At 48.3% G+C, this 26,259-nt stretch overlaps 2 protein-coding genes across 4 annotated transcripts in view; both read left to right on the top strand.

Annotated features, from left to right (window-relative positions):
- Positions 1–15,136, top strand: part of ST3GAL3 (ST3 beta-galactoside alpha-2,3-sialyltransferase 3) — a 224,086-nt gene extending 208,950 nt beyond the window's left edge. The window contains exons 7-10 of one of the 2 annotated variants that reach the window (XR_002823241.1): positions 6,128–6,274; positions 6,498–6,644; positions 14,056–14,212; positions 14,251–15,136. Coding sequence is in view for 1 of the 2 variants with exons in the window: in XM_004371835.2 (XP_004371892.1) it covers positions 6,128–6,274; positions 6,498–6,644; positions 14,056–14,145 (384 nt within the window). In the remaining variant the exon portion in view is untranslated. Of the gene's footprint in view, positions 1–6,127; positions 6,275–6,497; positions 6,645–14,055 lie in introns of both variants that reach the window. The other variant, XM_004371835.2, reaches the window with a different exon arrangement.
- A 4,609-nt stretch (positions 15,137–19,745) lies between these two features.
- Positions 19,746–20,787, top strand: ARTN (artemin). Of its 2 annotated transcripts, none has more exons than XM_004371832.1 (3): positions 19,746–19,805; positions 20,108–20,246; positions 20,318–20,787. In XM_004371832.1, the coding sequence occupies exons 1-3, from the start codon at positions 19,746–19,748 to the stop codon at positions 20,785–20,787; spliced, it is 669 nt and encodes a 222-aa protein (XP_004371889.1). The 2 variants fall into 2 exon arrangements, with proteins under 2 accessions (XP_004371889.1, XP_004371888.1); XM_004371831.1 differs by having other exon boundaries at positions 20,084–20,246.
- Positions 20,788–26,259: the final 5,472 nt, after the last annotated feature.

The following is a 26,259-nucleotide window of genomic DNA, read 5'->3' as shown; positions in this document are numbered from 1 at the left end:
GTGTGTGTGTGTGTGTGTGTGTGTGTGTGTGTGTGTGTGTGTGTGTGTGTATGTGTGTGAGAGAGAGAGAGACACTTTTCACCTCATACCAGTAAGTGTGACACACTAAGTATCCTCAAATTTAAGCAATCAGATTAGTTTCTCCTTCTAGGAAGAAGTAAAGGTGGGACAAGAGACAGAAGCTTTCCCTTCCCCCGCCTGAAGCTTTTATCAGACTCTCAAGAGGGTTTGAAGTAATAAGCTAGCTTCCTACAGTTTAATGCAGTGGTTAAATATAGGACCTTTAGCATGTGGAAAAGACCAAGAGCTAATGTTTCAGGGAGGGTGGCTCATGTCATGGAAAGAACCAGGCTCTGAAGTTGAATCCCAGCTCAGATACTCCCCCAGCTGCATGTGCAGTGCCTCGCCTTTCTGAGCCTCAGCCCCCTCTTGAGAAATGGGAGGCAAGGCACCAGTCAGAGTGACCCCTAAGTCACCTTAGCGCTCTTAAAGGCAGAGGGGAGGTCCCATTCATCTTTGACCCTGGGCTCCCAGCCCAGGTCAGGGACCCTAGAATCTGTTACTGCTGATTTGCCTATTCCAAGCCCCACAGACTTCCTGAAGTGGGAATAGCAGTGATGGTGATAACTGGTGTGGCAGAAAGTACACCCGTCTTGGAGTCAGGACACTTGAGTTTGAATCTTGGCACAGCCACTGCAGGCTGTGTGACCTGGAGCATGTTAACTTCATCTTGGGTCCAGTACTTGTGAAGTGGGTGAGAGTTGAAGAGATGTAAATAAATTTCATGAAAACTAGCCTGGAGCCTAGCACACACCCCCAGCTATGCCCATTCCTGGCTCTCCCTACCCCCTCCTGAGCAGCCCCTGTGCCTTCTCCCTCCTCTTTAGGTGTGTATGGGGCAGGCATGGGCAGGAGCCCTGGGTGGGGAACTGTTGGGGCCTGCCAGGCTCTGGAGAAGGGACAGGGGGTGTGCTATGCTTAGCACAGGCTGGCACCCACCATTCCTTTCAGGCCACATCTGCCCACCCCACTTCTGTGTAAGATCTTGGCCATTTCCCCACCCTTCCCTGACAGACTGGGTCCTACTATCCCTACACTTACCTGCCTTATATACACACACTCCCCTCTCCTGTAGAGAAAGATTCAGCAGGAAGAAGAAAAACTAGGCTCTGCTCTTTAGTTTGACTGGGGCTAAGACTCAGAGAAGTTGGCCCCACAGGCTATCCTTTGAGCTGAGCCTTGAAGGACAGATAGAATTTGCAGGAGGAAAAGATGTTGCCATAGAGGATGGTAGACACAGGGAGGGAGCAGCTGGAGCAGAGATAGTCCATTGAAGGAGCAGCAGAAGAGGAGGCTGAAGAGGTACTGGCTGTGAGGAGCTGCTGCTGAGGGCAATTCAGGAGGTTTGGACAAGTCTCCTGTCTACTGTGGTCAACACTCATTGATGCCCACTTGCTGTCCAGTGCTGTGCTGGGCCCTGGGCTACAGAGATGAATCAGATGTGAACTCCTGCCCTATGGGGCAAAGCATCACAACACACCGCTAATGTTGATAATAATAATGGCTGACATTTATTGAATACTAACCATGAGCTGGGTACTCAGCAAGTTCTCATTTAATTCTCACAACAGCCCATAAGATAAATACTATTAGTGTCCCTGTTTTATCTATAAGGAAACTAAATCACTTGCCCAGGGATACCACAGCAAGTGACCAAAGCTGAGGTTGAATCCCAGGCCCAGGATCTTAACTCTATATTTTATCACCTCCCAAAAGCTAGAGGTCAGTTCTGCCTTGGAATGAAGGAGGTCAGAGAAGACATGAGGGAGGAGGAGACACTGAGTCTTAAAAAAATGAGTAGGTGTTTATCCGGTGGATAGAGATGGGAAAGATGTTTAAAATAGAAGGAGCAGCATTAGCAAAAGCATCAAGGAATGAATTAGCAAGTGGAGACCTTCAGATGGGGCTGAAATAGAAACTGGAGAGGCAGACAAGCCTTACATACTGGCTAAAAAGCTTGGATCTTCTTTAGGCAGTGGTGATGTGGTCTTATTTGTTTATAGAAAGATTCTGGCAGTGAGAGGAAAATGGTTTGGGAGGAGAGGCAGTCCATTCTAGGCATTCATTACTGTATGTTGAATAAATGAATGGAATTCAACAGTTACTATGTACCATTATGTTACAGTCATTGTACTGGGCTTTGGAGGATTTAGCAGTCAATGAGACAGATGGTGCAAATAGCCAGTCATTATGATATCCAGATGAAACTTAGTGAGACCTGAGCTTGAGGTGGTAGCTATGAGTTTGGGAGGAAGGGATGGATCTGTGGGATACTAAAAAGGTAGAATCAAAAGAACTAGATGACCAGTAGGACAGGATGGGCTGGAGAGATGGAGGAGAATCTACAGTCAATTCCCAGGTGTCTGGTTGGGAAGATTGGATGGACAGTAGAGGACAGGGAACACCAGAGGAGCAGCAGAATTGGGGAAACTAGAAACAATGTAGATGTCCAGCAACACAGGATTGGTTAAATTACGGTACATCAATGTGACAAAAGGCTTAACATAATTTTGAGGTCTTTATGACATTCTGTTATATCCATGTATCATTTAAACCAAATCTCTATTGTAAACTTGGATTTTTTCCTGGTTTTTCATTCTTTTAAATAACACTGCAGTAAACAGCTTTTTACAAAAATCTTCACCATTCTGATTTCTTTCAGAAGAGAAATTTTGGAGTCATAAGGTATAAACAGCTTTGAGGCCTTGTGTGTGTGTGTGTGTGTGTGTGTGTGTGTGTGTGTGTGTGTAGTGAAAGTATACACAACAAAACATTGGCCAATTCAACAATTTCTACATGTATAATTCAGTGATATTGGTTACATTCTTCATGTTGTGCAACCATTATTGCTATCCTTTTCCAAATTATTCCACCACCATTAACATAAACTCAATGCTCCCTAAGCAAAAGCTCCCTTTCCCCCTCCCACCCCTGGTAACCACTAATAGTCTTTGGCTTCTATGTATTTGCTTCTTTCATGTAGTGAGATCATACAGTATTTGTCCTTTCTTGACTGACATTTCACTCAGCATAATGTTTTCAAGGTTCATTCATGTTGTAGCATGTATCAGGACATCATTTCTCTTTATGACTAATATTCCATTGTATGTATAGGCCACATTTTGTTTATCCATTCATCTGTTAATGGACATTTGAGTTGTTTTCACCTTTTGGCTATTGTGAAAAGTGCTGCAGTGAACACTGGTGTACAGGTTTCTGTTTGCGTTCCTACCTTCACTTCTTCTGGATATTTATTCTAGGATTGGGATTACTGGATCATATGGTAATTCTGTGTTCAACTTTCTGAGGAACTGCCAAGCTGTTTTCCACAGCAGCTGTACCATTTGACATTCCCACCAGCAATAACTGAGGGTTCCAGTAGTTTCTCCACAACCTTGACAACACCTGTTCTGTTAAATTTTTTTGGTTTTGTTTTTTGATCATTGCCATTTGAATAGGAGTAAGGTGGTATCGTACTATGGTTTTGCTTTGCATCTTCCTAATGACTAATGACATTAAGCATCTTTTCAGGTGCTTGTTGGCCATTTGAAGATTCTCTTTGGTGAAAAGGCTGTTCGAGTCCTTTGCCCTTTTTTTGGTTGGGTTGTTTGTCTTTTTGTTGTTAAGCTGTAGACTTTTTTAAAATATATTTTGGATATTAGACTCTATCAGATAGATGGTCCCCCAAAATTTTCTCCCAAAATAAGTTGTCTTTTACTCCCATAGCAATGTAGAATCTATTGCAGCATTCCACCACAAACTGAGATACACACACATATGCATGTATACACATTTTAGTAGATAAAAGTATTATCTTGTTGTTTTAATTTGCATTTCTTTGTCACTATTGGGATTGAATACTTTTCATGCTTATTAAGCTTTTTTATATCCTTTACCCATTTTTATGCAGTCTTATGTTGATTTTTCATGAGTTTTTATAAATATGCATTTCTTATTATTTGTGACAAAATTTTCATTTTTTTGTTTTCCCTTAATTTTGCTTATTATATTTTTGATGTTCCAAATCAATTAAAAATGTTTTATAAAGTCACATTCTACTTATCTTTTTATTTCTTCCATTGCATTAAAGTTTAGAACATTCAATGATAAAATAAATATATATCTAAGTTTTTTTTAGTTTTACTTCTTTGTTTGAGGTATGATGTGAGGAGAGGAAATAATGGATCTTTTTTCCAAGTGGCAAGATTTCAGATATCACTTACTGAGAAATGTATCTTGTTCCCAGTGATTCATGAGACTTTCTTTATCACACCTGCTTCTGGGCTACCCTGTGTCATTGATCTTTATGTTTATTCATATACATGTATCACTGTTTTAGTAATTGCACATTCAAAATATATGTTAATAACTAACTTTTAAATTTGGAGGACTGTTTTTACTGGTTAAATCTTTTGGATGAGTTTTTAGAATCCTGATAAGTTTCAAAAATTCTACTGGGATTTTTCTTAGAATTATGTTAAGCTTATAAATTAATCTGAAAGGAATTGGCATTGTTTTAATATTCAGACTTCCCATCCAGGAAGTTTTTGTCTCTCCATTTTGTTTTGAAGTTGTCTTTTTATCTCTCAGTAAAGGATTGTCATTTTCTTCCTATCAAAAACTAAAAAACCAAACCCATTGCCATCGAGTCAAATCCAACTCATAGCAGCCCTAAAGGACAGAGTAGAACTGCCCCACAGGATTTCCTAGGCTATAAATCTTTATGGAAGCAGCCTGCCACATTTTTCTCCCACAGAGTGGTTAGTGAGTTCAAACCACCGACCTTTTGGTTAACAGCCAAGCACTTAACCACTTTGCCATCAGGGCTCCTTTTCTTCCTATAGGTCTCAAGTATTTAAGTTTTTGCTCAGTATTTGATGTTTTTTGTTAGGATTGCAGATGGGATCTTTTTTGTATTGTATCTGGTGATTGTTTCCTAATTGGTGTATAGGCCCTATTACTGAATGATTTTACCCACTCTAAATTTTGATTCTTTCTAGACAAATAACAAACTCACTGGAAATAACAATTAGGTTGGTGCCCATGGTTCGGTGATGCTTCCAGTCTGCAGGGTTGGTTTGTGACTTTCTCCAGCAGTGCCCAGAACCCAGTTTTAAGGGTGGAAAAGGTGGCTGGATGGGTTGATTTAAAGTTTAGGGTTTCCCTGGGCTAGGGCAATAGAAGGACAGGAGAAGCGTGTTGAGGAAGCTCACAAGAGAGTAGTTGACGTCATGTATCACATGATACACCACAGGGGCTAGACTATGAAGGGATCATACATTGAATGGAGAGGCAGGGCTGGGAGCCTAGAGGTCTCTGTGTGGTGGGGCGAAAGGGAGAGAAGTATAAGGAGAGGAAGCAGTGGCCTTGGAATGGCCCCTGAGATGTCAGGTTTCAGAGGCAATGCCTTCCCAGCACGCGGCCAAGATCTGTGAAGGAAGAATAACTCCATTTTAAAGTTAAAGAAACTGAGCCTCAGAGAGCTAGTTACTTACCCGAAGTCACCCAACTCCAGTCCGTGGCAGAACCGGGATTTGAGTATTGTTCTGCTATACCATGCTAGCTCATGTTCTGTCTTTATTTTTCAGGTTCACTTTAGAACAGTAGACTGAGACAGCCAGGAGAAACAGTAGAAAGACAAGAAGAACACAGAGCAGATAGGAGAGAGAGGGCAGGTTCCTCCTGGGCCCCTCGGTTGCTGCAAATGGGGAGACGGGACAGCTGGACCATTGGGTCTTCCTACTGGCCCATGAACCCCCTCAGGCCAGAGCAGCACACCCCTAATATTCTATACCCTGTGTCCCCAGCCCTGCAGCTCACTTTGTATTCCCCATTATGCACTGTGGCCCTACCACATGCTCACTGTTCCCATTGCATGCCCTTGTCTCTGTCGCACATGCCACGTCCCTACCACACACCCAAGTCCTCCCTACACCAGCTGTGTTTACACCTCATGTCCCCCATTTCCCATGTACCCATACATGCTCTGCATCCCTACCACTCATCGTGTCACCTCACAAGCTGTGTGCATGTGCCCAGCTCATGCCCACTTATGCTGTGTTCACAGAGTGCATCAGACGGCTTCTGGAAATCTGTGGCCACTCGAGTGCCCAAGGAGCCCCCTGAGATTCGCATCCTCAACCCCTATTTCATCCAGGAGGCAGCCTTCACCCTCATTGGACTGCCCTTCAACAACGGCCTTATGGGCCGGGGGGTGAGATAGCTGGGCCCCTGGTAGAGAGGAGGAGGGGTACAGAGGTACCTTGGGAAGGAAGGGAGGGTGTTGGGGGTGACAGTGCTCCAGGGAGGTGGTTTTTGAGGGAAAGAGCTTGGTCTTCAGGGTGGGAACAGAGCTTAGCTCTGGAGACCTTAGCTGAGGGTTGGCCTGACCCAACCCTCCAGCTGAACCCTACATCCCCCCTGCTCCCCCCCTCCAGAACATCCCGACACTTGGCAGTGTGGCAGTGACCATGGCACTACATGGCTGTGATGAAGTGGCAGTCGCAGGCTTTGGCTACGACATGAGCACGCCCAATGCACCCCTACACTACTATGAGACCGTGCGCATGGCAGCCATCAAAGAGGTATGGGGTTAGTGGGAGTCACTGCCTGGGCTGAGTCTAGGGGTGGCACTCCCACACAGAGGATGGGCCCTGACTGCATATGCACAAATGAATGATAAAGGGATAAGCCAGGGCTGGTCTGGCTGCCCAGAGCGCCCAGGAAGGCCCTGCCCCACCCACCCCACCCCATGGCTAAATTGAGACACTGGACACCTATCCAGGCCTCTGACCACCAAGCAGAGGCAAAGACATCCATCCTCAGTGCCTCTCTATCTCCAGCCTCCTATTGAGCCCAATGTCCTCATCTGCAGCCTTCTCCCTGAAATCTCCCTTCATTGGACCCTGCCTGCTTGTGTCCCTGTACGTACCTCCTTCATGCTGCAGTCCTTAGCCACCATACTGTAGTCTTTGGCACCAGCTCAAAGTCATCCTCTCCACTGCCATCCCTGCCTTCCCCCAGAGGACTTCCTTGCCCCCTTTATCCCTTCCTTACTCCTTCCTTGGCTCTCAGTCCCAGGACAGCCCCCCTGTACCTTCACCACCCTTCCCCAAGGCCATGCACTTATGCTCTTTGTCACCCAGCATTGCTTCCCAGGTAATTCAGAAAGCAAAAATCCTCACAACTAGACCAATAAGCAACATCAACAAGCAACATCATGATAGACAGGGAAAAGATTGAAGTTGTCAAGGATTTCATTTTACTTGGATCCACAATCAATGCCCATGGAAGCAGCAGTCAGGAAATCAAAAGACGCATTGCACTGGGCACATCTGGTGCTAAAGATCCCTTTGAAGTGTTAAAAAGCAAACATGTCACTTTAAGGACTAAGGTGCGCCTGACCTAAGCCATGGTGTTTTCAGTAGCCTAACATGCATGTGAAAGCTGGACAGTGAATAAGGAAAACCAAAGAAGAATTGACACCTTTGAATTATGGTGTTGGCAAAGAATATTGAATATACCATGAACTACCAAAAGAACAAACAAATCTGTCTTGGAAGAAGTATAGCCAGAATGCTCCTTAGAAGCAAGGATGATGAGACTTTGTCTCACATACTTTGGACATGTTATCAGGAGGGATCAGTCCCTGGAGAAGGACATCACGCTTGGTAAAGTAGAGGGTCATCGAAAAAGAGAAGGACCCTCAATGAGATGGACTGACACAGTGGCTGCGACAATGGGCTCAAGCATAACAACGATCATAAGGATGGTGCAGGACCGGGCAGTGTTTTGTTCTGTTGTACATAGGGTTGCTATGAGTCGGAATCGACTTGATGGCACCTAACAACAACAACAACATATTCCTTTTACATAAACTTTATATAAAAGTTTAAGGCAGAGGGAGAGGGACCATAGACATAGGCAGCACCAGCTCATGAAGGGCTTTCTATGCCCTAGCAAGGAATTGGAACTTTATTCTGAAGGCAGTAGGGAACCATGGAAGAGTTCGAGGCTACAGATTAGAAGGTAGTAAGGTCACTGTAACTGCAGTATGGAATAGAGGGGACAAGGCAGGAATAGAAAATAATTGGAAGGTTGTTGCAGCAGTCCGGGCAAGAGATGACTCACTCACGCGAACAAGGAAAATGAAAGGCAAGTAAAACTTTGTTGTGAGCCAGGCTTAGGTATCAACTGCAATACAGGGAGCTCAGGTAAGCCTGGCTGTTGTCTGCATGGAAGGAGGAATCGGGAAAACAGAGTAACAAAGAGAATTGCCAGATACAGAGAGCTACACCCCAGGGCAGACTTTTTTATTATAAAAACTTTCAGACATATTAACAAGTACAAGTAGTTCCCAACTTATGATGGGGTTCCATTCTGACGACTCCGTCGTAGGTCGGTTTTGATGTAAGTCAGATAACCTCTTTTTTTTTTTTTTTTTAGTTTTCATTATTATTGCCTTTTATTATCAGTACCTTTATAAATCTGATCTTGATTTGTCTTTTGGGGTTGGAAACATAACGTATAAACTTACAGATGTATTTTAATACATATGTACTGTCTTAGTTGTCTAGTGCTGCTGTAACAGAAATACCACAACTGGATTGCTTTAATGAACACAAATTTATTTTCTCACAGTTTAGGAGGCTAGAAGTCGAAATTCAGGGCGCCGGCTCTAGGGGAAGGCTTTCTCTGTCAGCTCATGGGGAAGGTCCTTGTCTCTTCAGCTTCTGTTTCCTGGTTCCTTGGAGATCTCCATGTGGCTTGGCATCAGTCTTCCCCCATTTCTGCTCTGCTCCCTTGTTTAATCTCTTATATCTCAAAAGAGACGGACTTAAGAGACACCCTACACTAATCCTGCCTCATTAACATAACAAAGAGAACCCATTCCCAAATGGGATTATAACCACAGGCACAGAGGTTAGGATTTACAACACATGGGGGGACAAAATTCAATCTGTAACACATACATACATAAAAAAAATACAATGTCTATAAAAAAATGGATGACATTGGCATTTTGACAGTTGTGGTAACACTCCACTTCTGGAAGATTCTAGATCTTCTGGATTATCCTTGGGAATGGGGATGCCATTTCTAGTCAGAAAATTAGTGAGAGTTGTTTGTATAGTCCTTTTACGAACTGCAACGTTATATGTAGTACATATTACTAACGATAACATGTACAAAAAAAACCCAGATGATTGTAAGTGTAATTTGTTGTAACTCGAATATGTCGTAAGTCAGGAACTACCTGTATAAACAGTGGTATATTGAACTCCACGTACTTATCACCCACCTTTCCCAACTATCAACATGTGACCAATGTTTCATTTATTCTGCCTCTCACTTCTCATTGCCCCACTGATTATTTGGAAGCCAAGTCTCAGAGATCATATCAGCCCATCCATAAATACTTCAGTAATTTTCCCCCAAAAGATAAGGACTTTTTATTTTTGACATCATCACACCTAAAAAAAAATTAATAATTCCCTAATATCCTCACATAGACAGTCCTGTGTTAACCTTTTAACCCTCAGTGATTCCCAGTCATTACTCTTGAAACTGGCTCATCAGATTGGTTACTTCCGCCTGGGAGGAGACTTTGAGTAAATCATTTTATGAGTTTTTTCATTTGCTTCAATTCTGACCCTGCCCTCTGAGCATCAGTTTTCTTACCTCTAAAATCTAATTTTATTCAACAAATATTGTTGAGCGCCTACTCTGTGCCGGACATTGTCTTAGATATTGAAGATACCAAACCAAAAAACCAAACCCGTTACTGTCGGAGTCGATTCTGACTCATAGTGACCCTATATGACAGGGTAGAAATGCCTTATAGGGTTTCCAAGGAGCACCTGGTGGATTAGAACTGCCAGCCTTTTGGTTAGCAGCCATAGTGCTTAACCACTACACCACCAGGGTTTCCACTTAAGATACAGCAGTAAACAAAAGAAAGCCCCTGCCCTCAAAGACAGAGACTGTGAGGCAGATGCTAGAATCCAAGGACTGAGGGCCAGTTGCCAGGTATCTGCAACCAGGGGGGCTGATTCGCAGGTGGCAAAATATAAAGACATGAGCTTCCAAGGAGCAAGAGGTTTTTAGGGAGTTTGGAGGGACAGTCTTGAAGAAGCAGCAATAAAGATTGAGGAAGACCCTCCCCACCTTCAGTCTCTGTGGAATGTGGAGCATGAGGGAGAAAACAGTCCCCACTTGAGTGTGTCTGGGGCCTTGTCCTTAGGGGACAGCCAGTTTTGTGATTGGCACGAAAAGTTGAAGGGAATGCTCAGAGAAGAAGGAATATAAGCAATTTTGATGATAACTACCTGAATTTCAGCTTGAAAAAATTTGGAAGGTTGGAGAGGGTTGACTGGATTAGAATAAGGGCAGGATAGAGCCATATAGGGATTGTATAAGTGTTTGTTGTTGTTAGGTGCTGTGGAATTGGTTTCTACTCATAGCAACCCAACGTACAACAGAACGAAACACTGCCTGGTGCTGCACTATCCTCATGATCGTTGCTATGTTTGAGTACATTGTTTCTGCCACTGTGTCATTCCATCCTGTTGAGGGTCTTCCTCTTTTTTGCTGATCCTCTACCAAGCATGATGTCGTTCTCCAGGGATTGGTCCCTCTTGATAATATGTTCAAAGTACATGAGACAAAGTCTCACCATCCTCACTTCTAAGGAGCGTTCTGGCTATACTTCCAAGACAGATTTGTTTTTCTGGCAGTCCACAGTATATTCAATATTCACCAACACCATAATTCAAATGCATAAATTCTTCTTCGGTCTTCCTTATTCACTGTCTAGCTTTCCCATGCATAAGAGGCGATTGAAAATACCATGGCTTGGGTCAGGTGCACCTTAGTCCTAAAGGTGACATCTTTGCTTTTTAACACTTTAAAGAGGTCTCTTGCAGCAGATTTGCCCAATGCAATATGTCATTTGATTTCTTGACTGCCGCTTCCATGGGCGTTGATCGTGGATCCAAGTAAAATGAAATATTTGACAACGTCAATATTTTCTCCATTTATCATGATGTTGATTATTGGTCCATTTGTGAGGATTTTTGTTTTCTTTAAGTGTAATCCATACTGAAAGCTATAGTCTTTGAGCTACATCAGTGCTTCAAGTCCTCTTCACTTTTAGGAAGCAAGGTTGTGTCATCTGCGTATCTCAGGTTGTTAGTGAGTCTTCCTCCAATCCTGATGCCGTGTTCTTCTTCACGTAGTCCAGCTTCTCGGATTCTCTGCTCAGCATACAGATTGAATAAGTATGGTGAAAGGATACAACCCTAACACACAACTTTCCTGACTTTAAACCACACAGTATCCCCTTGTTCTGTTCAAACAACTGCCTCTTGGTCTATGCACAGGTTCCGCATGAATACAATTAAGTGTTCTGGAATTCCCATTCTTCATAAGTTATCCATAATTTGTTATGATCCACACAGTTGAATGCCTTTGCATAATCAATAAAACACAAGGAAACATCTTTCTAGTATTCTCTGCTTTCAGCCAGGATCCATCTGACATCAGCAGTGATATCTCTCATTCCACATCCTCTTCTGAATCTGGCTTGAATTTCTGGCAATTTCCTGTCAATGTACTGCTGCAGCTGTTTTTGAATTATCTTCAGCATAATTTTACTTGCAAGTGATATTAATAATATTGTTCAATAATTTCCACATTCAGTTGGATCGCCTTTCCTTGGAACAGGCATGAATATGGATCTCTTTCAGTTGGTTGGTGAGGTAGCTGTCTTCCAAATTTCTTGGCATAGACGAGTGAGCACTTCCAGTGCTGCATTCGTTTTGTTGAAACATCTTAATTGGTATTACGTCAGTTCCCGGAGCCTTGTTTTTCATCAATGCCTTCAGTGCAGCTTGGACTTCTTCCTTCAGTACCATCAGTTCTTGATCATATGCTACCTCCTGAAATGGTTAAATGTCGACCAATTCTTTTTGGTACAGTTACTGTATGTATTCCTTCTATCTTCTTTTGATGCTTCCTGTGTCATTTAATTTTTTGCCCATAGAATCCTTCAGTGTTGCAACTTGAGGCTTGAGCTTTTTCTTCAGTTCTTTCAGCTTGAGAAATGCCAAGCATGTTCTTCCTTTTTTGTTTTCTAACTCCAGGTCTTTGTACATTTCATTATAATACTTTACTTTGTCTTCTGGAGCCACCCTTTGAAATCTTCTGTTCAGGTCTTTTACTTCATCATTTCTTCTGTTCGGTTTAGCCACTCTATGTTCAAGAGCAAGTTTCAGAGTCTCATATGACATCCATTTTGGTCTTTTTTTTCTTTTCTGTCTTTTTAATGACCTTTTGCTTCATTCATGTATGAGGTCCTTGATGTCTAGTGTTCAGTCATTAGTGTTTAGTGCGTCAAATCTCTTCTTGAAATGGTCTCTAAATTCAGGTGGGATATAGTCAAGGTCATACTTTGGTTCTTGTGGACTTTTTCTAATTTTCTTCAGCTTTAACTTGAGCTTGCATGTAAGCAGTTGATAGTTTGTTCCACAGTCGGCCCCTGGCCTTGTTCTGACTGATGATATTGAGCTTCTCCATCATCTCTTTCCACAGATGTAGTCAATTTGATTCCTGTGTATTCAGTCCGGTAAGGTCCACATGTATAGTCACTGTTTATGTTGTTGAAAAAAGGTATTTCCAATGAATAAGTCATTGGTCTTGCAAAATTTCATCATGCGATCACTCACGTCGTTTCTGTCACCAAGGCCGTATTTTCCAAGTACCGATCCTTCTTTGTTTCTAACTTTTGCATTCCAATAGCCAGTAATTATCAATGCATCTTGATTACACGTTTGATCAATTTCAGCTGCAGAAGTTGGTAAAAATCTTCAGTTTCCTTATCTTTGGCATTAGTGATCGGTGCATAAATTTGAATAATAGTCGTATTAACTGGTCTTCCTTGTAGGCATATGGATATTTTCCTATCACTGACAACACTGTATTTTAGGATAGATCTTGAAATGTTTTTGACAATGAATGGGACACATTTCCTCTTCAATTTGTCATTCCATATGATTGTCTGATTCAAAATGGCCAACACCAGTCCATTTCAGCCTACTAATGCCTAGGGTATCGATCTTCAAGTGTATGTATTTGACACTAGTAAATAGTGGCTGTTAATAGCATTATGGCGAGGCTCAATGCTGACAAATGCCAGAGATCAGTTGGGCATGAACTATGATGAGGGTATTGGCTTTCATTCATTCAATCCTTTCTTCATTCATTCAGAGACTTAGTCATCAAAGCTTTGAGGTGAGGGTAACGGGGATAGGAAAGAATCTGATCCTGGGTGAGGTTTTCCCCCAGGAAAGCCCTGGAAGGCAGTATCTTCTTTGCATTAACAATGAGATTAGCCTTTTCTCCTCAGGTTCCTCTGATCTCAGCAGCAGGATTTCATCAGCTGTCCGCAGGCCTGAAAGTGGATTGCATCAGGCCAGAGGATGACTAAACCATCCCTGGCTGTCTCTTTCCAATGTTGGGCCCACCCCCAGGCCTGGGCCTGATTTAAGTGACTCACATTGCCTGCCCTCAGGGTGCCTAGGACCTATGTGTTGTGGGACTAGGAGGGGGTTGATGTCTGTGGGAACAAGGTTCTTTCCTCAGCACTAGAGAAGGGGGTTGGTAAGTTTACATCCTCTAAGACTCACAAGAAGTCTAAAAGTATAGTTCTTCTGGGATGAGGAAAGGGGTTAGAAGGTTATTTTCTCCAGATGTTGTTAAGACAGGAGGATGAGTTGTGGCATTTCTGGAACAGGGTCATCATTATCTCTTTGACATCTGATTACAAGTGTCTGCCCTCAGACCTTCCACAGTCACAGAGCATCGAAGCGTGGTGATTGGAAGAGGGCACTGTGCCCTAGGAAGGTGCAGTAAAGGTTTGAGCGGGGCCCTGTCCTAGCAGCCACAGCAACCACCTGGGCTGCCCAACCAGTCACATCTCCATCTCTTTCCTTTCAGTCCTGGACACACAATATTCAGCGAGAGAAAGAGTTTCTGCGGAAGCTGGTGAAAGCACGTGTCATCACTGACCTAACCAGTGGCATCTGAGGTGGGCCCAGCACATGGCCAGAGAGGCCCAGGCACCACCAGGAACAAGCAGCAGCCACCACCACCTGCCCACTTCATTGGCCTCGGTCTAGCTCTGCCTGAGAGGCACAGGAGCCTTCAGACCCAGAGAAGGACAGTGCCAAGTGGCCCCAGGGATGGCGTGGCCTTGGCAGGGCAGCTGGAGTAGCTGCTCGAGGCCAGCCTCAGAGACCAGCACTCAGCCTCACTTTCAGCCTGGCTCCTTGAAGCCAGAGGGCCAGGAAGCACCTGGCTGTGCCCAGCAGGCCCAGCATGCAGGAGGTGGGACACGAGGCAGCAAGGCTGCTGCCAGAATCATTTCTCCAATCAGTGTTTGGTGTATTATCATCTTGTGCATTTGGGTAGGGGGAGGGTAGGGATAATTTATTTTTAAATAAGGTCAGAGATGTCTAATTTGGTCCACCTGCCATGCAGCAAGAGGCCCACTAGAGGGCCCATCAGGCAGTGGTACTGATCAATGGGCTCCCTGTAGGGTGGGAGTGCCATGATTGGCCAGTACCCTTCTTTAGCACTACAGGGAGGTGGACAAGATCTCATGCCAGCCCCCTCCAACTCTTGATGCTATTTGGCCTTTTTTGGGGAAAAGATGGGGTATTCCCACTCACCAACCCCTATATGCTCCACAGGGAAATCTTGGAGTCACCCCTTCTGAGCCATCAACAAGACAGCCCCTGGACTAGAGCAAAGAGAACTTTAGAGCTCAGGAGGGGAGGCCTGACCCAGCCCGGTGGGAAGGGCCCCTCTCCCTAGCTGCAGCTGATCCATGGGATGGTGCCCAGGTCTGGACTGACCAACTTGTCAGCCGCTCTGGGTTTCAGCAATGAGACTGCCAGGCCCTTGGGTTCTGCCTTTAGCCTGGACCAGAGGGAAGTGAGGCCCAAGAACTTTACCCAGGCTGTGGCAGCCATTCTAGGCAGCCATCATGGAAGCAATAAAGCTCTTCCCTGATCCTAGTTGCCTCTTGCTTTCTCTGGCTTTCCTAGAAGAAATAGGAACCTGAGGCCTTAGCAACTGTGCAAAACCCAAGGGCCATCTCTCCAGCTCACAGATTTCTGAGTCCCTTTCACTTCTCATGTCAACTGTACGACCTGAGTATCCACCTAGGAGGTCTCTGGAGCCTCTCTTGTCCCATGCAATCCTGTATCCTCTTTGCTTTAAGAAAGACAGAGCTGGGTATCAGAGCATGCCCCAGAGCCCACTCAGGTGCCTTGTAGAAGAGCCAGAAGACTGGGGATTGGAGCCTGCAGCTCTAGGACGGTGTTCTGGGCCACCATAGCCACAGTTCAACACAGCACAGGAGAGATTCACTGCCGAGCACCCAGCCTGGAGAGGCCCACAGACCTTCCCCACCAGCACCTCCGGCTCGGCTTTGGGAAAGACATGCCCCATGTCCTCTCCCTGCATTGCCCCTCTCCCAGCACAGAACAGGAAGGCACACAGCCCAGCTCCAGGCATCCTCTGGTGAACTTTAGAAGGGGCATTCCCACACACATACACCTCACTCCCTTAGAGCTTCAGAGTCTGAAGCCTCCCTTCCCCAGCATTCTCAGGCAGGCCTGAGAATGGGGCAAACACACGGCTGAACTTTAGGCCATGGAGAGAGCTTCACATCAGACGTGACCACTGTTGCAGTAAGCGGGGGCTGGCTGATCCCTTCACCTCTCCCCTGCTCTGCTGCATTCCAAGAGTCCCTGCAGCCCCAGGCCCTCCCACAAGTGACCCCAAGGACAGAGAGTCCTGGCCATATCTGAAGGAGCCCTGCCTCCTCACATGCCTCCTCTTAAACTTCTGCAGCCTGTCCTCAGGCAGAAGGTTCCTCAGCTGAGGGGAAAAGCAAGGCGCAACCTCCTCCAGGCCCTGAATGAGAGACAGGCAAACCCAGAAACTCCTGTTTCCAGCTCCAATACATATCACATTCTATGTGAACAGCACCGCCTGGAGTTGTACAGGGCACAGCTGCATGCCTGTAATCAGCAGCTCTAGCTGAAAAAATCCCAGGGAAGTCCCCTCAGCCGAGCAGCCAGTTGTGGGAGGCAGCAGATAGTGGAGCTGCTCACCCCCTGACCTGTCCCTCAGGGGTCCTGTCAAGCCCGGGGACAGCCAATACCACCACCAGTTCTCTGCAGTCAGTCCTCTGCAGTCTGGCTTCTTGTTCCCACTGCCACACAAACACTAATCTCACAGAAGCTGTGGTTCTCGGCCTCACTGTACACCAGAATCACCTGTGCAGATTTGGAAAACTACATATGCTCACCTGACATTCTGATCCAGGTCTAGGGTGGGGCCCGGATGTGGGTAGTTTTAAAAGGTCCACAGGTGGTTCTGATGCATAGCCAGGGTACAGCTGGTCCACACATGTTTTCTGAGCACTCTCATCCCCACCCATGGCTTCCAACTGTCAGTCCACAATTCCCAAATTGCCATCTCCAGCTCAGCTCTCTCCACTTCGCCCCAGGCCTACAAATCCAGCCACTTCCTGAACATTTCCACTAGGATAATCCACAGGCCCAGCTCAACATGTCCAACCCTGCCCTCAGAAGCTCCTGCTCCCAGCCTGCCCCTCCTCCAGGGAGTCGCAGTCCCTAGAGTGCATCCCTGTCCACCCGGTCACCCTGGCCAAAGGCTTGCGTAGTCCTTCCAGTTTTGCCGCCCCATCCAGTCATGCACCACCTGAGTTTTTCAAAAGGGTGAGCTCCCGAAATGGCACATGCAGCCCCACACTCTGGCCACAACCTGCTTCAGACTTCATACTCTCCAGCAGCAGCCTCCCCTCTCTCCACCTCTCATCTGCCTTGTCTCCAAACCCGCCTCCCCCTACAGCAGTCGCCCCACTAAAATCCACATGTGATCACACCATTCTTCTACTTAAAAGCCTTCAGTGGTTGCCATCCTCCTTAGGAGAAAGTCCAGATGCATGAGATCTGGCCTTTCCTTGCTTCTCTTCATGTTACTCGCTTCTACCCCCCACCTGCCAAGTTGCTACTCTTCGGCTTCTGAAATGCTACCCTGCACCTCCTACTTCAAGCCCTAGCTCAAATGTTCTTTGTCTGTGACCCCCCTTTTCAGTCCTGGGCACCCACTTCTCCCAGTACTGCTCTGGCGGAACCACAGTGGGCGGCAGTGTTTGCACGCCTGTCTGTGGGAACAAGGTTCCGAGGTGGGCGGCGGGGTGACTCCAGCGGGGTCAGACCTTGGATGGGGCCAGCCTGGGGCGTCGCCGACCCGACGAGGCGAACGAAGCGTCTGTTGGGAGAATAAACTTAGCGGTGATCCGAGAGCGGAGCGTAGTAGCCGCAAGGCGGCCGGGCCGGACTCCTAGGCAGCGCGCACTGGCGGGCGGCGACCCAAGGCAAGGACCAGCTTGTCCCCCTGCTCCCCGCCCCCCTCTCCCTCCCCGCCCTCGGCCCGGCCCAACTCCGAACTTCGCGCGTCTACAAACTGTACTCCCAGTTTCTGCGCCTCTTCGCCGCCCGCGTTCTCCGTTCTGTGTCCCAGGTACCCTCCTAGCGTACCCGCCCTCGGTCCCTCTAGCCTGGCCCGAAGGGGACCGGATCCGACAGGCGGAGCGGCCAGGTGAGCCCTGAAAGGTGGGGCGGGGCGGGGGCGCTCTGGGCCCCACCCCGGGATCCGGTGACGCCGGGACTGGAATTTGACACCGGACGGCGGCGGGCAGAAGGCTGCTGAGGGATGGAGTGGGGCCCGGCCCCCAGACACGGCCCACGGGCTCCGCCAGCAACAGGTCCTTCGGGTCCCAGCCCTTGCTGCGACCCAGGCCCAGAGCCCCGCACCCGCGGTAAGCCGGCCCGCTTGTCCATCTCCTCGTCCAAACCTGGTTGGATGCGTCTGGGGCACGGGGGAGAGGGCAGGATGGTCCCCCTCCATTCCGTTTCTCGCATCTTCCCTTTCCTGGGCCCGCCACGCTGCTCTCTGCCCCTCCCAACCCCTTCAGTCCCCGCTTATCGCTTGTCAGACCGCCCTAGCTGTGTCCCCTCTGTGATGTGAGGCTTCCGCTGCCGCTACAGGGCACAGACTGGCTGCCAAGGTGGTGCTTCTGGCTAAAAGAGGAGCTGCCAGGTGCAAAGCCCTGGGCATGAGCCATCTGAGCTGCGGGGGAAAGCCCAGCACTGGTTCTGACAAAGTTGTGTAGAAGAACACCAGCAGGGTTCCATGGTGAGTAGCGGGCTGGTGGGCGGGGGAAGGTAAGGGCTAGAGGACCAAGGGTCCCCAGAGGGCCAGGAGGGAGAGACAGGGCCTGAGCTGCCCTCGAGGGACTTGCTCTGGGGCTCCCCCTTGTGCAGAGGGCTCTAAAGTCTTCCTTGCTTGGACCTTACACCTGGTCTTCTCTCCATCAGTGATAACGGTCACTGACTGGCCTGGCTAACAGGACCTTGTAACCAGTTAGCTGAGAGGTACATACCTGGCCCTGGAGGACCACATCAGGGAGGCCTGGGGCAGTCTGGCCCACAGATGTGCAGGCATTCTGTGTGCTGGTGTAGGGGGTTGGGGAATAGCTGGGACCCAAAAGCAGGTCAGCTAGTGAGGGCTTATGAGGACTCTAGGGTTCTAGAGGGGTGTTTGGGAGTGTTGGCCAGTGGAGGTTCATGAAGGCTAGTGGGGCTCAGGAAGGCTGGCTCATGGGGGAAACTTCTAGAGCAGGGCTAGGCTGCCAGATACAAGGGAGGCTGGAAGGGGGGGGGGGTGACCGGAACCAGTTCTCAGGGTAGCTCAGTCATGATGACCAAGCTGAGTGGCCTCCCTGGCCCTCCAGGGAGTGGCTCAGGCCTGAGTGTAGCTGAGGGTATGGAAAAGCCCACCCCTCTTTGAGTCTGCAGGCTTGGCATATGCTGCCCTCTGGTGGCCATGGGAAGCCATGGCCCAGGCCCTGGGTTCTCTCAGGGCCTATCAGTCCCGCCAACTGCTGGCTCATGGGGGGACATCTGTGGTCAGAAGAGTGACCTTGGGACTGTGGGTCCAGAACAGAGGTCACAGAGAAGCAGGGTGCAGCAGCATAGGCTGAGGCCTGGGCCTCACTATCAACGAATAACTCTTATGGTGACCAGCAAACACTATCATTTTTTCTCCAGGTCTCAGCTTCCTCCTCTGTGGCATGGGGCGAAGGCTCTCTATAGAGACCAAGGGTGTCCAGCTGCTCCCTTCTCCAGTCAGCCCTGGCAGCTCCAGCCCTGCAGCACAGAGCAGGAAGGTGCTGGGAAAAGAAACCTCCCAGCTGTGCAGTTCCAGCCTTGTGACCTTAGACAATCGCTGAGCTTCTCTGAGCCTTGTTTGCTCATTTGGGAAATGGGGATTTTACTATCATGGGTTGTGTGAAAGAGGGAACAGCTGCAAAGCACTTCACACACAGTAAAGTTCTCAATGCAGCAACTTCTCCTCCTCCTGGGTGGAGTTCAGCTATCAAAGCCCCTTGTCCTCACCTGGAGAAACTGAGATGGAGGGATGTCCTGCTCAACAGATAACTCATCTCTCAGTGGTCCAAGCTGCCTTAAGAGGAGGGTGGGAGAACAGGCAACAAAGGCTGACAAGAGCCCCTGGTGTTAACAGATATGGAGCCTGGACTTGGAGGCCCTTCTGTGCTACCCCACTGCCCCAAGACTAGGCAGCAGGTGAGTGGTTCTCCCAGGGACTCCCAGCTGGTATTGGGGAGAGGTGGGCTTGATTGGGAAGGAAGAGCAGGGCTTGGCCTGGGCAGAGGTCAGACGTGGGAGGGGAAATGGCCAGGGAGGGACTGACAGTGTGGGAGAAGGAGCCTGACTTCTCTTTCTGGTCATTGCCCTCAGGTGATCCCTCCTCTGAGCTCCCCCAGTTCTCTGACACCGTATCCTTGAACTTAAATCCCCAACTGGAAGCCTATTCCCCCACCCCAAACCTCTTCCTCCCTGAGGCTCTGCTTTGTCCCTCTGCGCAGTCCCCCGTGTGGCCGACCCTGGCCGCCCTGGCCCTGTTGAGCAGCGTCGCCGAGACCTCCCTAGGCCCCGTATCCCGCAGCCCCGCCACCCGCGAAGGAGCTGCGCCCGTCTTGGCTCCCCGCGCCGGTAACCTGCAGGGTAGGTGAGAGGACAAGGGAGCGGGGGCAGGGCTGGCCCGGGACACCGCTCTTGACTCCGTCTCATTCCAGGAGGACGCATGGCCCATTTGTGCGGCGGAAGAGCCCGGCGGACACCGCCCCCACCGCCCCGACCCGCGCCGTCTCCGTCCGCACCGTCCCGCGGGGGCCGCGCGCCTCGTGCCGGGGGCCGGGGGAACCGCGCGAACCAGGGGAGCCGCGCGCGGGCCGCGGGGACGCGGGGCTGCCGCCTGCGCACGCAGCTGGTACCGGTGCGCGCGCTTGGCCTGGGCTACAGCTCCGACGAGCTGGTGCGTTTCCGCTTCTGCAGCGGCTCCTGCCGCCGTGCGCGCTCCCCTCACGACCTCAGCCTGGCCAGCCTGCTGCGCGCCGGGGTCCTGCGGCTGCCCCCGGGCTCCCGGCCTGTCAGCCAGCCCTGCTGCCGACCCACGAGCTACGAGGCAGTCTCCTTCATGGACGTCAACAGCACCTGGAGGACCGTGGAACGCCTCTCAGCTACCGCCTGCGGCTGCCTGGGTTGAGAACTCGCCAAAGGGTTTGCCGACTGGACCAGTACCCATGGCTTTTCCTGCCTGGAGCCCTTCCATAGGGACCCACCAGCCAGGGGCCTCAACCAAAGATGGAGGCCTCAAAGGTGAGGCCCCAGCCGGGTAATGGACATCAGCCATGGAGAGATGGACCTAAGACAGGACCAGTGGCCCCAGGGTCCTCTCCCTGCGGGTCCCAGCACCACAGACACCAGAGACCTCAGCTACAAAGACCTCTTAAGACCCATTGCTCAGACTTTGGCACTTATAAGGCCACGGATCTGGGACCCCTACTCTGGAGAAGCCAGCAGGGTCTGAGACCGCAGCCCACACCTTGGGGGATGGAATTTGAAGGAGATATTGCAGCTGCATGGCTGAAAGTGTCTGTGGTGGAGCTGGCCTTGTACTCATTTGTGGGAGCTGGACCCCTATTTATTATTTCTAAGTTATTTATTTACTTCTGTGGTTTGTCAAATCCTTTCCTGGGCAGTGGGGGCTGGATGGACAGCAGGCTGGATGGAGATCATGCCCTGGTCGCCCCACTCATTCATTTCAGCAGTGGCAGATTAACCAGTAAGCAAGGGACATAGGGGCTTACTTGTGCTTTCTTACTAATCTGTAATGCACAATTTCACCTGAAAAACAGATGTTTCAAAGATGTGAAACAGTAACCCATGTGAAATTGTGCACTACAGATATAGTAAATAAACACAGTTAAGCCCTTGCTTCCCTTGCTTACTGGTTGATCCATCCCTGGACTTCGGCCCCACTCAGCAATCACAGGCCTGCATTCCAGGCTTGCCCCCCACCCCCCACAACTGCTTGCCCCTCCCAGCAGCTCTGGGATGAGGGGCATAGAACACAGGCAGAGTCAGGTGGCAGAGTGCACACAGGCCAGCTCACAACCCCTTCACAGTCCCCAGCACTTGGGTTAACTATGGAGAAAAAGACTGCAGAGCCTTCTGTGGTGAAAGTCATACCCTTGTGACCTCAGGTATCCCTGGGTTCCTGCTTTGTGGGTGAAGACACAGAGAACCACACATTGCCACGCCCCACTGTCATTGAGCAGTGTCCTACCATTGAGGGAACTGTCTTGAGAGCATCCTGACAGGTGCACACACTGCCTCCACTTGCAGATGGGCCAGCATGGGGAGCTCACTACCCACATTCCATGAGGCAGCCCAGGGTGAGAAAGTGTCTGTGAAAAGGCTGAGGGCATGGAAGGAGAGTGCAGTGAGAGGCTGGTTCAGGGGGATGAGGCACAGGAAAGCACTGAGGGCCCTCAGAGGGACCTGAATCTTGGGTGATGACCAAGGATATTCATGTATACTTTCAACAGATATTTATTAAGCACCTATTACGTGTCAGAGGAGCCCTTGTGGCACGGTGGTTAAGACTTAGGTTGCTAACCAAAAGGTAACCAGTTCAAATCCACCAGCCGCTCCTTGGAAACTCTATGGGGCAGTTCTAACTGTCCTATAGGGTTGCTATGAGTCAGAATCGACTGGACGGCAATGGGTTTGGTTGTTTGGTTTTTTGGTGTTTTATGTCAGATGGGTCCCTGGTGTCACAAACAGTTTGGGCTCGACTACTAACTGAAAGGTTGACAGTTCGAATCCACCCAGTGGTGCCACAGAAGAAAGGCCTGGTGATCTGCTTCCATAAAGATAACGCCAAGAAAACCCTATGGAGGAGCTGTACTCTGTAACACGTGGGGTCGCCATGAGTTGGAATTGACTCCGCAGCAATGGGTTTGGTTTTTTTGGTTTGGATATGTCAGATAAAATAGATACTGGATAGACACCATAGATACAGATAAAACATGATCCCTTCCCTTAAGAAGCTGAAAGCATAGTAGGAGAGACAGACAATAAATAAGCAATTACATAAATAATTATTTAAATTCCATTTGACAAGTATGAAAAAGGATCAGAAGATGAGAGGTAACAACTTCATCTTGTAGAAAAGAGAGGTCGGTGCTGACTCTGGCCTCTCATACTGTCCCTGAGCCATCTCCAAAAAGTCAGTGCAATCCTCTGAGTTTTTCTGCATGTCCTATGAAAATTTATCTCCTGGGTCCTATGGATTTGTATTGGGCAGACCTATGTGATTTTCTCCTTTGGGAATAAGATGGGGAAACATTTTTGGAAGAACTGTGGGACATCCAGGGGGCTGTCAGGAGGCAGCGGAATATGCTGGTCTGGAGCTGAGGAGGGGGCGTCTGGGCAGGAGGTAGATCTGGGAGCAGTGAGCACAGGGGCAGTAGCTGCAGCCAGGGTGGATGAGAGCACCCAGGGAGAGATGTTGAGTGAGAATAGGGTTGTAGGTGGGACCCCCTCAGGCATTGGACAATGTTGACTGAAATTCCTTCCAAACTGCTAAGAGCCTGCCTGCTTTGGCACAGGTCCCCCATCACCTAGGCTAGAGTGAGGAGCTGGTAAGAGCTCTGGGGGCTGGGCCCACTTTGTGTCAAGGAGTAGAAATGTGTCTGTGCTCCCACTCTTCTGTGTTCATGGGCTCTGTTCTGGATGCTCCCAAAACTCTGGTGCCTTCATGCTGTCCTCAAGCACCCCTTGATCCCCTCTTTCTACCTCCAAACTGATTCAAGATCCTCAGTCTCCACCACTACCCCCCAACAACTCCCTCTCATGCCCTTCAGCTTTCATAGGGCTCACAACAGGGGCCCAAACCTGGTTAGGGGTGCAGGATGTCATCCTATCAATTCCAGGGTCATTGGTGCCAGGGGGTCCCCTGCTGGAGAGACTTGGAAGCCTGGCCTACTCCCCAAACCCTTCAGGCCCTGCAAAGCAGTGGATATTATTGCTCTCAAAGCTACTTGAATGAGACCACAGGACCACCAGCCATCTCTGATAATGCTCACAGTGAGAGGGCTAGGTTGGAGCCCGAGACACCCCCAGCTCTCAACACTCCCCAAATTGCCAGTCCCTGGGGGAGAAGATCTGCCCCAAACTCGAAGCTGCATTCGGACCCTAGACCCCAAGAATTTGTGCCCAACATCTCAAAAAGTCCCATATGAAACAGTAAATTTTCAGAGAACACATTCCCACAAGAACAACCATTTGTAGCTCAAAACAACCCAAATTCCTCTTTAGAAAAAAAAAAGGTTCCTACCCTCCAGCCCCCCACCCCGAGGAAACAGGCTACAGAGCTGCATCTCCGCCTACAACACAGCAGAGGTAGCCTGTCACATGACCACACCAGGCAGAGCAATTTAGCTCCTGGGGGCCACAGGTGGCTCTCGTATCTCCATTTCTGACTGTGGTCTCTGTTTTCACATTTGCAAAACTACACTGCCCATCTGATCTTCCAGAACTAAGGTGTGGTCTCCTCCAAAGGGTATCATATCACCACCTCTCGCAAGACAGAAAACTACAGGCAACTGTAAAATGACAGTTTTTCCAGCTTCAGGGAATGCCCAAAGACTTCCCTCTAGATTCATTTCAACCAGGAATCATAGTTCCAGGTTCCACGTGCTCCCCTTGCCCACAGCAGCCTGGGCGAACAGATGTCCTTGCCAATGGTTCCCCCTTCTCTTGTCCAGGGATCGCCATCTTTTCCCTGGCTAGAGATCCCTGCAACGTACTGTGTGTGGACTGGTTGACCGAAGCCTCATCTTGAAAAGGAGAGGTTGAGTAGAAAGCCAGAAGATCAGAGAAAAGATCTAGGAGAATTTGTGCCACTTGATACCACCTTTCTTATTCAAGAGGAATGGTTCTTAATCTGTTTTGGAGTTATACTCTGAGGAGTCCCTGGCTGGTTAAACGCTTAACTAGTAGCTGAAAGGTTGGTAGTTCGAATCCACCCAGAGGTGCCTCAGAAGACAGACCTGGCAATCTGCTTCCTAAAGGTCATAGTCTTAAAAATCCTATGGAGACTGAATTACTGGGCTGAGGGCTGGGGACCATGGTCCCGTGGGACATCTAGCTCAAGTGGCATAACATAGTTTACAGAGAAAATGTTCTATATCCCACCTTGGTGAGTAGCATCTAGGGTCTTAAAAGCTTGGGAATAGCCATCTAAGATATTCCACTGGTCCCACCCCATCTGGAGAGAGGGAGAATGAAGAAAACCAAAGACACAAAGGAAAGATTAGTCCAAAGGACTGATGGACCACAGCTACCACAGCCTCCACCAGGCTGAGTCCAGCACACCTAGATGGTGCCCAGCTACCACCACAGACTGCTCTTACAGGGATCACAATATAGGGTCCCAGACAGAGCTAGAGAAAAATGTAGAACAAAATTCAAACTCACAAAAAACGACCAGACTTACTGGTCTGAAAGAGACTGGAGAAACCTCGAGAGTATGGCCCCTGGACACCCTTTTAACTCAGTACTGAAGTCACTCCTGAGGTTCACCCTTCGGCCAAAGGTTAGACAGGCCCATAAAACAAACAATAATAATACACGTAGCTCAGCCATGTATATGAAACTAAATGGGCACACCAGACCAGGGGCAAGGATGAGAATTCAGGAGGGGACAGGAAAGCTGGGTGAATGGAAATGGGGAACCCAGGGTCAAGAAGGGGAGAGTATTGACATGTTGCGGGGTTGGCAACCAATGTCACACATGTTAAAAAACAGTATGTGTCTTAATTGTTTAATGAGAAAGTAATTTGCTCTGTAAACCTTCATCTAAAGAACAACAACAACAAAAAGCAAACCCTGTGGAGCAGTTCTACTCTGCACACCTGGGGATGCCATGAGTCAGAACTAACTCAACAGCAACTAACAACAGAGTACTCTGAGACTCTACAAAGCCTTGGACCCTCTCCAGAAGAAAAAATGCTGAAAAGTCACTGATATGTAGATTTGGTAAGCTACTTTAGGGGGTCCAGGGACCTTCTGTGGTAGTTAACACGCTGAAAGTTTGGTGGTTCAAATCTACCCAGTGGTATCTTGGAAGAAAGGCCTGGTGATCTACTTTCAAAATATCATCCATTGAAAACCCAATGGGGCACAGTTCTACTCTGACACACACAGGCTTGCCATGAATCAAAATCATCTGGACTGACGGCAACTGGTGGTGGTACAGACCTTCTAAAACTCATTCAGAGACCCCTGAGGAGCCCATGGCATCCAAGGTTTAATGATCTGCTCTAGATACTATTATTAATGTCCTCCTGGAGAGATTAACTCCTCCATTTGTACTCAAGATTCCATATTAGGACCTTCAATTATTTATCACCCATTCTTCAACCTTTTACTAATAGCTCCTTTCCCTTTGCATTTTAAACTTGTTCAAATATACCTTTTTGCTTCCATCTCTTTGCTATTGTGAACAGTGCTGCAATGAACATGGGTGTGCATATATCTATTCATGTGACGGCTCATATTTCTCCAGAATATATTCCAAGGAGTGGGATTGCTGGATCATATGCTACTTCTATTTCTAGATTTCTAAGGAAGCACCAAATGGATTTCCAAAGTGGTTGTACCATTTTAC

This window comes from Trichechus manatus, unplaced genomic scaffold (assembly GCF_000243295.1).
Source record: "Trichechus manatus latirostris isolate Lorelei unplaced genomic scaffold, TriManLat1.0 scaffold00015, whole genome shotgun sequence".
Classification (NCBI taxonomy): Eukaryota; Metazoa; Chordata; class Mammalia; order Sirenia; family Trichechidae; genus Trichechus; species Trichechus manatus.
This window is presented reverse-complemented; position numbering and strand designations above follow the sequence as displayed.